Source organism: Equus asinus, chromosome 22 (genome assembly GCF_041296235.1).
Source record: "Equus asinus isolate D_3611 breed Donkey chromosome 22, EquAss-T2T_v2, whole genome shotgun sequence".
Classification (NCBI taxonomy): domain Eukaryota; kingdom Metazoa; phylum Chordata; class Mammalia; order Perissodactyla; family Equidae; genus Equus; species Equus asinus.
Window position 1 is genome coordinate 65,280,655 of NC_091811.1, and position 13,338 is coordinate 65,293,992.

General features: G+C 40.7%; 1 protein-coding gene across 8 annotated transcripts in view; it reads left to right on the forward strand.

Moving 5' to 3' along the window:
* MSRB3 (methionine sulfoxide reductase B3) overlaps positions 1 to 13,338 on the forward strand; it is a 172,709-nt gene that overhangs the window by 139,948 nt on the left and 19,423 nt on the right. For all 8 annotated transcript variants that reach the window (XR_011496931.1, XR_011496928.1, XR_011496927.1 and 5 more), the window contains one exon: positions 5,926 to 6,023. Coding sequence is in view for 4 of the 8 variants with exons in the window: in XM_070494330.1 (XP_070350431.1) it covers positions 5,926 to 6,023 (98 nt within the window). In the remaining 4 variants the exon portion in view is untranslated. The remainder of the gene's footprint in view (positions 1 to 5,925; positions 6,024 to 13,338) is intronic.

Sequence of the window (13,338 nt, forward strand, 5' to 3'; positions counted from 1 at the left end):
CAGTGTCAAAAAAGGAAAATCTGTTTGACTTTGGGCAGCCTGGGATTATGATAATTGGACCCTTAGAGAAGGAAATACAACCCCAGTACTCTGTAGCTCTGTGGTAAGCAACATGTATATAGCCATAATAATACAAGTGCTGTTTATTAGTTTTCAACTCTGAGACTCAATATGTAGAAAAACCCAGCAGACCTCATTGTGTCTGGGCATTGGAACGGAGCGGAGGAGTAGGTGGAGGGAGCATCAGGATGCTGAGGCTGTCCTACAGAGTGGAGAGTCAAACCATAGCAAGCTATAGGATTGTCGTGCATTCGTTATTTGTTCCTCAGTTTTTTGCAACATCTCTGATGTCACTCTTTGTTGTGGTTGGCAGTACGGTGGTGAACAACACAGACAAACTTGCTGCTCTTATGTAACTTACATTCTAGTTGAAGAGGCAGGCATTACCAGACAAGGTTTTAAAAGAATTAAAAATATAGCTATCGAAAATTGTAAGGGGCAAGAGAGGGAAGATTAGTATAAGTATGAGTGCTAAATCTTCATCTTTTCACAAGAGGGAATCAGCTTTTCACATCTAAAACAGCACTGTCCAATGGCGCAAATGTTCTATATGTGTGGAAATGATGGTGGAAATGTTCTATATCTATACCTGTGTTGGACTGTGTTGTCCAACGTAGTAACCATTAACTATGTGTGACTTGAGAACTTGAAATGTGACTAGTGTGACTGAGGAACTGAAATTTTCATTTTACTTAATTTTAATTAATTTAAATTTAAATTATGATACATGTCTGGTAGCTACTGTATTGGACAGCACAAATTTAAAATGAAGGAATCAAGAAATATCAGCGTAAGTGTATGTTTTAGAGTTAAACCAAAAACTTGTTAAACGTGGTTGTCTGCAGTGGTGGGGAGAATTGAAAGGGAATATTTCACTATGAGTCATCTTGCACAATTTGATTTTCTACACATGTATATGTTTGGCTGATTACTACTTAAACTTTTGGGTCTTTGAGGGGGAATAGAGAATCATCCTTTTTAAAATGAAATAGAAGTTATACTTGAAGTGTCAATGAAGTGAATAATTGGGCAAGAATCAGGGCTCTAAGCATCAAACAATTCTTGTTAGCAGGGGGTCTTCATAGAGAGTTTTATTATTTGGCTGGAAGTAGCTAATAAGGTAAATTGTGGTCACTGAGGTTAACAGATTCTGGCTACAAAGAAACTAAAAGCTACAAATTTTGAAATATGGTCCTAGAATTATAGAGCTGTGAGAATTGGTACACACAGAAAAATATAGATGTGCAAATATAGATCTCCAGCTAGTCTCACCAAAACCATGTGTCATCATTATTAAACCATCGCCCAAGCCCAACTGGGATTTATTGTGCTCAAACTTACTTTGCGTTTGAAGATGATAAAATATTTGTAATTACATTTCAAGTCAATGAGTTCTTAGTCATGAGTAGTTTCTGCTGTGTTCTGCCGAGGGGTCATGTAGCCGACTCCACTGAGGTTTCTAATTTTTATCTGGAGGTTGGGGGAGGATGTAGGGGGAGTGGAAGCTGTATAGCAACCGTCGGTAAATGAAGAATAGGGGAATGAGGGCCGCATTTTCTAGACGTGCTACAGATGGAATTGGCTTCAACTTGTTTATAATCTGCTGCTAGTTTTAACAACTTGTTTCAAAGATTTTTGAAAGGACGGAGGAAAAAGTTGGAATAGAGGGCTGGGAAAGTTTGTCTCAGGAGGCAGTTGGAGTAAAACATGTACAATTTGTCAACAGAACATTACTTGTGGAGAGCTATGTCACTGTTCAGTTATGGGTTCAAGTAGACTCAGAGCAGCTTTATTAAGCTACATTATGAGTGAGAAGGAACCATTTTTTTTTCACTGCAATCTAAAAAAATTCATTCTAGTTGGATGGTAGCAAGCACCAAGGATCTTCTATTAATAAACTGGATCACTTGCTCTTATATTTGAGGTGTAAATGAATTTCTGGATTTGCTTCACATTATACCCACAGTACTGTTATGTCTGCAGGGTAATTTGGCCAGTGGTTGGATAAAATGGAAGCAGAGGTCCCATATTTCAGCTTGTCTGCTTTAGCTGGAGTACCTGTATTTATTTACATCTTAAGATCAGAATCCTTTAAGGGGAGAGCCTATTTATTGAATATAAGATATTCTTGATAATAATAGGCTAATAAAGTTTATATTCTTGGAAATAGAATGATAATATGCCCAAATCCAACCTCATCAAATAGAAAGAAAGGGCTGTATTGGGGATGGGGTGAGCCAACTCTGTTTATACAGGTTTTCACATGACTTCCCTTTTAAAAAGTGCATGGAATGCATCCAAAACAAATAATGTTTTGTTAGATGAGAAGACCAAAAGGGAAATCCTAGAGAAAGGAGGATGGATGATCTTTCTTTAATGTCAAAACTGACATAAACACGCCCCTCCCCCTTTGCTCAAGATAATTTTCTCAACAAGACCCAGATTGCTTCAGTCTTTGCCTATCACCCTTTGAAGCACTTTCCTTATTATTAGGAGTGGGGGCAGGGTTTCCTTTGAGGATTTTTACAGCAGTGAAGAGTTCCTCCTTTAAATACTTTCACATGATGAGGGAATGCCGCTTTCAAAGTGCTGTCATCGCTGTGCCTTCTCTGCCATAAGACAGTTTATTCTTGGATGAAGGTCCGTCTTAGTTTGACTGTCAATAGGACCTACCTTTCTGATGGATTCTCTTTCTGTAGAGCTTCGATTTTTCTGAGAGATCTAGCAGAAGAAGTCAACATTCTCTTTTGTTACTCTTCTTGGTGAAGTTGCATGATTCTCCTTTGAAATGTGTTCCATCACGTGGGATTATAGTCTTCAACATGGCTGCCCTTGGCAGTCTCCACTGATTAAGATCTGGGTCCAATAGCGCATCTTGAAAACTGCGTTTCTTTTACAGTGCAAAGGGACACTGAATTTGGGGGAGTTTTGAAATATCTTCTTTTTAGTGTTTCTTCCTATGTTTAAATAACACCATGGTAAACAACAAATTGACTATTTGTGTCAACACTTTTCTGAGAAACACTGAAATCTTTTGAGAACCTCTACTCTGTGTCTCCACCTCACGCTGCTCAATTCTTGAATATAGTCTTCTGGAAAATTCTGTAAATATTGAATTCATGAAGACAAAATGTATAGCTGTATAGTTTTAATAGCTCTTTGAAAAGTCTTCACTAAAATCTTTAGTAGGCAATGATTCATAGTTAGGAAAGAATTAGAATTAAGAAACTGCAAATAGAATTAACAGTTTTCTCAATATTATTGCCTAAGGGTGACCTTCCAAGTCTTGGTGGTTGTTTTAGGTAAGAGAATAAGAAGCTACCTACGTTCCAAACTAGATTACATCATTTACCTCATTACTGTTGGACTTTCCCTTTGAACAGTTTGGTCCTCAGAAGGGGAGAGCATCAGTGTTGTTAGGATACACTCCTTGTTGGCTTCCACCTGGAGGTCCCAAGTGCAAAGGTGTAACTATCAACTAATCCAGACGTGGAAACACATTTCTTAAAACTTGCAACCTCCTTCCTGCGCGAGTGTTTACGTGAACGACCTCCCAGCCTTTTACTGAGGAAGAAAGTGGAACACAGGAAGAGAGCCCAAGACTGAAGTCAGAACACCTGGATTCTCGTTCGGGCTCTGCCACTTACTGCCTGTGTAATGTTGGCTAGTAACTTCGCCTCTGGTCCCCTGACCCCGCCTCCTCCTCCGAACCCTGGAAAGTGAGTGACCTAGATGATCTTCATGTTTTTCCCACGCTAAATAAATAATAAGGCTACTTCACCTACATAGAGAGGCTGAATTACAGTGATTGAGCCAAGTTGGATGTTCCAGCGAGAAATTAACATTGATATTTCTTAATTTAGTACGTAAAAAGGGAATATGATTACATTCTTTCTTCTGTGCGACTGTGTGATGTACCACAATTATTCATCCCACTAACTTGTTTAAGGCTAATTGGGCATCAATTTAATAAATGTTTGAAGTGTGCCTCTGGGCTATACACCATGGTGGACAGTGAGAGTGCTCAGTCACCGGTTTCAGAATCTGCCTGCAAGGAGCTCACCACCTAGTCAGGGAGGAAGGCACGAAAACTGATAAATCACAGATCGGGCGTGCTAAGTAGAACAAGGCAAGTACACAGAAGATGCAGAGGTACCACTGGGGGAGATATATATATATTTCTCTGTATCTATTTTGACTTCTATAAATATGAAAATATGTGTGTGAGGGGGTAGCTAAGGTTTTTTTTTTAAACCTGTTTATCTGTTTACTACTGAATCAAGTATGTCCCCCCATAATATTAGTTGCCATAAACTGCAATCAAATGAGTCATGATATGGGAGGTTGAAAGAAGCCAGAATGTTCTCTTTCTTTTCTTAGATAAATGACTTTCCTTTTCAATGTCCTCCAACCTCACCCTTAAACCTCTCTTTACTAGCAACTGGCACTTCTGCCGTTGAACAACAAAAAAGAACACCTAAATGAGTCAAGTAGTCATTATAAACCAAGTGCTATAGCCTAGAATGTCTTCAGGTTCTCTTTAAAATTTAGAAAATAGGGAGAAATGAGTTCTCTGAAAAATACTGGTGTGTCTTAGCGTAATTAATTTTTATGGAATGGTATATCTACAGGGTTACAATTTTCCTGGTGATCCGCAGCAATCTTGAACTCACATCGCGGAATTGTAAAGCGTCTAAGCTCGGGGTGTTATATCTCGCACTGACTCTGAAAGCTGACTGTCACCCGCACAGCAGGGGTGGGGAGCTCCACGGATTCCTCATAAAAACTTGGCCTGAGCTAATTTGTTTTGTTTGAAACTGGAAATGGTATTGTCGAAGTTTGCGTTCTGTTTGCTTTCAATAGGTGTGTCCGCGCAAAGCACCGTGTTTCTAAAGGCCTCCTCCTTTCTGCAGGAATAAATTTGGCTCCTGAAGAAGAAAAAGAATTGCAACAGCAATTCAGCAACATCGCACCTCTTTCATTATTTCGGAGATGCAGGCTTCTGCTCAGCTGCTCCAGACATATTTTCTGGAAACACGTAAAAACATGCCCATAAGTACTGAACATAAAACCCTACTGTACACTCATAACCGTTTGTACAACCTTGTGGTCCACTTACCGTTGACTTTCTTAGAGCTGTGTGCATATTTTAAAAATCATTAGAAAAAATGAAAATTGGAACAAGATGCTATTTGAGAGAAGGTGCTCCCCAGAGTTGCCTGAGGAACACTGCTCCATGCCTTTCCTCTGTGAAGTGAGCAAGACTCTCGCCCATAAAAGAGACAGAAGCTGTGCTTTCCAGATAGCGCCTGTCCCAAGAAATTAGATTAAGATGGAAACAACAGAGTATTCACTTTTTTAAAAAAATGTTTTAACCACCTAAACCAAGTACTGAAAAAGCATGCTTCTTAAAGAGGCATGGAATAGCTGAAAAGTTAATGGCCAGACCCATTGGATTGTGTTTTGGAAAACGTCACACTATTAAGACTCGTGGTGCTTCAGGGCCATAGCCAGGGAGTCCAAAGATAAGAGAGAACAGAAAGTGGTGAGAGAGAGAGCTTTATCAGTTCAGGCATGCTCTACAAAGCTACTGGATGGTCTGAGAATAGCTCATGAAACATAAAATCCCAAGGCAACTGTAATCTGTATGTGAGGAAAAGGTTACTCTTAAAAAATAGTTGCATTCTTGGAAAATGTATTATCCTTCAGCTTTTGACCTGTTTTTCTTTTCAGGTTGAAAAAGTTAAGCATGATTCATATACTAAGGATTTCCATTCTTTGCTTAGTATTTCTTTAAAACTGCATTCTAACCATGACTGTTTCTCTCTCCTCTCTGTTTTGATTCCTGTGCCTGCTCTGCCCCAGGTTGGCCTTCATTCCATGACGTGATCAGTTCAGATGCAATCACATTCACAGATGACTTTTCCTACGGGATGCACAGGGTGGAAACAAGCTGCTCCCAGGTCAGTTAACCCAACCCCAAAACCCAATGTGTTACTCACTCTGCCTTGAAAACATCTTCATGACTCCTAGTTGTGCTAAATATAGCAGCAAAAGCCACATGACTGACCACAAAAGGGATAGACAAGCACAATGAAGTCTCCATAGAATTCTAATGATATCTGAGTGTTCAGGTGGTTAGCATGTCCAGTTAAATGTCAGTCATTGGCTTCAACACTCTTTAACAAAATCCTTGGTAGGGAAATTCATCTTCAGTTGACTCGATACAGCAGGCAGTGGGCTCTTCTTAGGGGTGCGCGTATTTCATTACATGGCCTTACGTCATCTCATGTCTAGATAATCCCCCTCTCCCTGCAGTTCTGTGTGCCCCTTGCTCAGTGATGATACTTTTAACGGTCATGATCCAAACACGGTCACCAAAGACCTAAGAAACAGCCTTCCTTGGGTGCGTGTGAGGAGGGAGGTTGGAGAATGGCCTTGGGAAGAGGAAGTTCAGTGGTCGCTGCGTGAAGGCAGAGTGGGAATACGCAATAAGGTAATTCCTTCTCCACTTCTCCTGGTCTGTGGACCTATCCTCATTTCCAAAGATGTTCTGTTTCCTTCCTTCCACCCTGCTCTAACCAACATAGTGCTGGCTCTAAGGGAGAAAATGAGCATGTGTTGAGGAGGAGGCCAAAATTGCTAATCTGTCATCCCAAGCAAGAGAGTTGAACTTGTGGGTGTTTTGTGCTCAGAGCCAGAGGCATGGCCAGAACCTTCTTGTGCACAGAATAAGAACAACTGCATACTCTCTTCTAGAGTAGGTAGTCCTGTTCTCATCTTGCTTTAGGTAGTGAGATGATAGTCTGAGTATTGTGACGCTGAAATTCATTGATACCGGGGTATTTTGGGTGGGGGAGGTCTGTTGCACATATCAGAGGTAAAGGGGGTACAGTCGGGCAGCTGGAATAGGGAAGTGATGGCCATGTGGGACTCCCTCAGCGTTCTTTACCCGCCCTGTCTCCCCCTTCATCGGGCGGGAGAGTTTTAGGGAGTAGGTGGCATATTTACTACCAAGTAGGGAGGGAGATTGGTTTGAACCCAACCATCTCATGAATTTCTGTTTACATTTTTTTTAAAAAGAAATAAGGCTAGCAAGTTTACTGTCTTCTAAGTATGAGGACCACTCTCTTCCTTCATATTTTATCTAAGTCACATTTTCACTTTACTCTTGTTTCTCAGATATGAGTCTCTGAGCAAGATAGTGGCACTTTCTGATTCTGAGTCTCACCCCTACAGATTCTGATTTCATTGGTCTGGGTGAGGCCTGAACATCAGCGTTTTTAAAAGCACCCCTGGTTAATGCTCACAATAACCGTATGAGGTGGATTACTGTAGACACTGTATGATGGTGGTGTTCTCTCTCATTGTACAGTTGAGGAAACAGGCTTAATGAGGGCAGTTACACTTGTGTAAATTTATGTAGTTTTAAGTGACAGAACTGAGACTTGAATCTGGGCATTTAGCTCCAGAACTCTTTATGGGGCTCATATAGATAAATTGATGGGTGGTTAGATGGTTGGATGAATGGATGGATGGATGATGGATGGACGGATAGATAGGTCAGTAGATAGATAGATAGACAGACAAATGCACCATAAAGAATCACATTGAAATTAGAAAAAAAATCCCTGATTCCCCAGCAATTAGTTTAATTCAGTTCAGTTTTGAATTCAATTGAATTTTAATTGATATTTTTACAACTTCCACAAAAAGAAATTGTGACTATCTACCTAGGAATCTAAAATATTCGACAAAAAAGTAACTGGGTAGGATGGTAGTAATTTGTAAGTTGGTACATAGCACTTAGTACACCTCTTTTAAGGCTAAAAGCTGTTTTTTTCTTTCTTTTTTTTAAACTGACTTAAAGGCTGTTATATGACTGCTACTCTCCTTTTGACACAGAACCCACTTTCAAACATAGAGTCCTATGAAAACCAAATAAAAAAGGCACAGGAAAAGTGAGGCATGAGATAATAACTTTCCATATGGCCCTACTCTCTGATGTCTTTGTGACTAATTCTTAAAATTCACAGTTGGAATAAACTGCCTCCTTTCTCTGTGGCAGCCACGGAGATAACATCATTAGTGGTCAAGAAAAAACCATTATGAAGGTGTCCTATAGTGATCAAAGAGAAATAAAACCACAAACTGAGCCAAAATTAGGCAACATTACTAAGAGAGATTGAGCTAACCTGGGCCTAGCCCTCAGCCCTTTGGTCAAAGGCCTAGCTGAGTGTTGCTGTTCTTTGGGTCCTTCCTAAAAGCTGGGTGAAGATCTGACACTGACCTGTTTGTCTTCGACTTCTTTTTCCACCACCTTTACTTCTCATGTTTAGAAAGCGTTTGACTCTTTCTTAAATAAAAGTCTTAAAGAAAGTTGGGGGCTGGCCCTGTGGCTAAGTGGTTAAGTTTGTGTGCTCTGCTTTGGCGGCCCAGCGTTTCACCTGTTTGGGTCCTGGGCCCAGACCTAGCACTACTCATCAAGCCATGCTGGGGTGGCATCCCACAGAGCAGGGCCAGAAGGACCTACAACTGGAATATACAACTATGTACCAGGGGGGCTTTGAGGAGAAGAAGAAAAAAAAATGATTGGCAACAGATGTTAGCTCAGGGCTAATCTCTAACAAAAAAAAAAAAAGACAGAGAGAGAAGAGGGAGGGGAATTTGTTCCATTAAGGCATGTGTAAAAATACATGCTTTGCAAAGTAAGTTCCACGTAGAAAATAATTGGGTTCCAGCCCTAAAGAATGATACGTTTGCTGGATTCTTCCCCATGTGGACAGAGCAAGGGATGTCTGCCACACAAATGCAATGAGTTCACGAAATTAAAGTGTGCTCAATGTCTTTCATTTCAATTTGTTTGTCTTTTAGTTTGTGTGTTTCATGCACACCTTTATTTTCCTTTTGTTTTACATTTTTCTTCAGTTTTCTCTTCCATTTTCTCATTCATCCTTTTTATCTTGACTTGAAGAAAAAATCACTGATTTAATGGTTTCCATACTAGAGTAACCACTTGACTTTTACTTCCAAGTTCCTCATTCTCAGCACTTTTTTGTTATCAGATTATCTCTTTTACTTTCTGTTCTTTCAGTTTATGTGTTCTCTTCCCCTGCTCGCAGCTTCTCCCATCTTTTTTTTCCTTTTTGATGGTGATAGTGTGGGAAACTTCTCTGATTTGCTTCTCCTCTTTCTAAAATTCTTGTATTTTGAGTTCGCATGGCTTGTCTTTTCTCTGGACTGAATTGCATCAATATGGCTGTGTTATGAATAATCTGTTAGATGCTTTCAGTATCTCACAGACACTCTCAGTTGGACATGTTGTGTGGAGTATTTCTTTCCTTGTAGTAGAGATGGGGTGTCTACACCCGAAGACCCTTTTACTGCCGACTTGCACAAGTGACCTGAACTCCATAGATGAAACCGGTAGACTCAACTTGCTTGCCTGGCAACATGGTGATATTTTTTGGCCTATTGTCCCCTAATTCTTGCTTTAGTACTTAGGATTCTTCTTCTACTTTTTTTTTTTTTAATCATGATATGGGATCACACCATGCAGTGAATTAGGCCTCATATCTGGGTAGGAATTATAAACACGTTGGGAGCCGTGACCTACCATCTCTTTACACTACATTGTAGTTTTTCCATGTGTCTGGTGACTTCTTAGGTAATATTATTTTTGTAAAATTTATTGGGAAAGTTAAGATTGACTCAGTACCATCATCACTTTTCAGAGAAATATTGCAGTCAGGTCCTTCTAAGAGGATTGCTGTGTGGGAGACCGAGCACCCCGCCTGATCATTAACTTGACAGCACAGAAAACAAGCCCAGAGGTGGCCTCCTCCATTGCCCTGGTCAGGATTCCTGCTTGTGGAGGGGGTAGGTTACCCCATTACATTCTCAGTTTTGTTGCCACCATATTTGTTTTCTTTTACTATTCTGCTTACTGAATTGAGGAGTTATATTCCCGTTATCCCTTCCAAAGAAAATCTTGATCTTAAATTTGCCCACTTTGGTGGGAACCCGTATCTTCCCCCGGCTGTAGCCATTTCCTAACAATTTTCAATTATAAGAATTTTCCTTAATTTTATTAAATTTACATTTTTCTGCTAGTGATAAAATACATTGCTCCTATTCCAGTTTCGCTGACTACTATGAATAGTTGTTTGCCAGCTTCTCCCTAATCCTCCAACCCCAGCCTGTTAAGCAATGCTCTATCACGAGTTTAAATTCAGTGCAAAGAGGTTAGATTTGCATGGTTTAAGCTGCAGTTCAACATAGTAAGTCCCTCCTGGAAATACTTGGGGAATTCTTCCATCTTTAGATCAAACTTGTACATCTGCAGTGAATGGGAGACCAATAAATCACCTAGCTTTTTGTAATAATCTTTGAGGAAACCATCAGGTCCCTGAGTTTACCCGAGTTGGAGTCTATTTATGACTGCTGCTATTACTGCTTGAGTCTATGGTAGATCCCTTAAGTTTGTTTTAGATCATTGTTAATTTGTTCTAAGTCAGCCAAATCAACAGAAAGGTAAATATCCACCAACACGGAGTATTTTTCAAAAGTTGAGCAGTTTTTGGTGGAACCCCCCAAACCTTATTAATCTTTTGCAGATGACAACTCATATATTGCCTATGATTAAAGATACCCATGTGTTACAATAGGGTTTCAGACTCACAGCCCATCTCTCTTTTTCTTGATCTTTCAGTAAAATCATAATGCTAAACTGGTGACTTCACAATCATTTCCTTGGCAAAAGATTAATATCACAGGCACAGAGGAAAAGAGCCGTACTTACCCACAAGTGTCTTCAATAACGGTGGGAGAACACAGGATACTACTGGCAAAGTAAATTGCTTTCCTTCTTGAAACTCTTTCCTCCTTCCCATCCTGCCCCATGTGCCCGAGTGTAGAAGACCTGCTTTGAAACGGCTTCATCTTGTAGATCAAAGGCTTAAGAGAAAATGACAATAATAGAGCCCCAAACATCCTAGGAATAGCTGGGAGAAAGCCCTCTAGGACAGTTGGAAATACATCAGTGCAGAACTATGTGTCTGCGTTGAATGCGCTATTTGTATTTCTTATGCACATGATGGAGAATTGCAGGCAGATTTTAAGGAATTAGGTTAAATTTGATGCTCCATCACTTTTTGTGTGTGTGTCGGGGGGTGGGGGTGTGTCTTTCGTTTCTCTCTGCAGGTTCTTTAGGTGCCAGCTTTTCTGAGGAGGGGCTAAGGTGATAAAGGACTCTTGTGGTAATTTTTAAATTTTCTTTTGAACCCTTATCTCAGGCTTTTTCAGGATGAGAGCTAGAATGTTTAGTTATCGTTTGTATTCTACCTGTAAAACAAAGAAATACATAACCGTTTTAAAACAACTTTCCAAATGCGCACCAAAGAGTCGGCCCTGAAATAAATCATTAACAGCAGGTTCCAGAGATTTCTTCATCGGGCAACCAGTTTGTTTCAGTTACAACCAGGTGTGCTGAGAGATCCCAAAACATTGCCAGTTGGCTGGGGCTGAGGAGGCAGAGCTCACAGGCGGCTAAAGAAACAATGCATCACTGACAACTTCCATTCATCATCCCAGCCCCCGGCCAGGGGTAGGAGCTGGAAAGAAGGGGCTCCATGTGCGTTCCCCACAGGGAGGAGCCTCAGGCCTCCTGCACTTTTGAAAGAAACCGGGCAGTAGTCTTTTATGGGAGACCGGGTGTCCCTGGGAGGGAGCAGAAATGGCGCTGTGTGGTTGGGCTTCTGTCAGACAAATGACCTTGCAGCTTCGCGGGCAGTGGGGCGGCCATGTTTGCGGTGGCACCGGTTTAAATGAACGCCTTGCTGTGTTTGGAAGTGTTGCCCCTCCCTCGGCCCGAGCCTGGCGTGAAGCTTCCACAACACCTGAGACAAGGGTGGCGAAGCTGTCACTGTCGTTTTTCGGGGACTCACACCTTTTCTGAGGATTTCCCCACCCCATCCCCAACCCAGACAGTTGTTTGCAAATGATTTTTGTTGCCTTTTCCGAACTGTAATTTCTCTTCGTACCCCTCCCCCCTTCTTTTTTCTTTTGCCTGGATTAGGAACATCTAGAATCTGTGTTTTCCTTTCTGTTTAACCAAAAGGCTAGTTCCAGATTTAGCAAATGAAACTGTAGACCGATAACCAACTCAATACAACACATTAAATTACTCTAATTTGGACTTTAGAAAAATGATCTGGGAAATGAAGACCACGTAAATACTCCTAAATGGCTTCAAGTATCTCCTGACTGTGCTTTCTTTGGGAGTAAGGTAAATAGAACTGTTTTCTAAAGATGTCTGAGAGACGATTAATAAAGGCAATATCATTTATTTTGCTCACATAGCTGTATTCTCTCATTAAGACAAAACAAATCAAAACAAAACCTATCTGAGGCTTTGATATGAGAACTCCACCTCTCACATGCCAGGTGGTGAAGTGCCAGGGTTGCGTGAGAGAACAAGGCTTGTGCACACCCGCTGTTCACGGAGAGCGCTGGTTCACATTGGCCTACGCACCCACTCTATTGGCGGGCAGCAAGAGGTGTTTTCCTGGGTCCACTGGGTAAGCATATGTAATTTTACTGGCGCATCTTAGCTGCTGATGCCTGAAAATTTGGCCTCAAATGTTTATAGAAAGAAAAAGCAATCTGAGCTGTCAGCCTTGATATTACCTAAACCTGCATAGAATGTGGTAAAATAATGCAAGATTTGTTTTTTAGGCCTGTTTCATATTTTCCAGGCAATAGATCAAATCAGTTCAGGGTTCATTTTTAGTTCTTTAATAAGCTGACACAGTATGTTGGCAGTAAAGTAAGAATGCACTTTTAACATGGAAGTGCCATATAGTCAAAGTTACTATTTGTGCTATTTATTAATAACTAGAGAACCCTCAAGAATTGAGTTTAGCACTTTCAGTGGGGAAACAGATTCTAGTTCTTTCCGTTATAATGAGCATAGTCCCTCACTTCTTTCTTGTCATCTTTGTTTGTTATCTTAACCCCATCCCTTTATTAATTCCTACTCTCTTTCCCTGCAGTTTATAAGTGTTTTTTACACTAAACAAGCACAGTGAGAGGAATTAATAAATCATCTATATGCCTCTTCTCTCATGCTCATTTTTGTTTTTCTAAAGATTGGCACCTGAGCTACATCTGTTGCCAATCTTCTTTTTTTTCTTCTTCTCCCCAAAGCCCCCCCAGTATATAGTCGTATATTCCAGTTGTGGCATGTGGGACGCCGCCTCAGCATGGCCTGATGAGTGG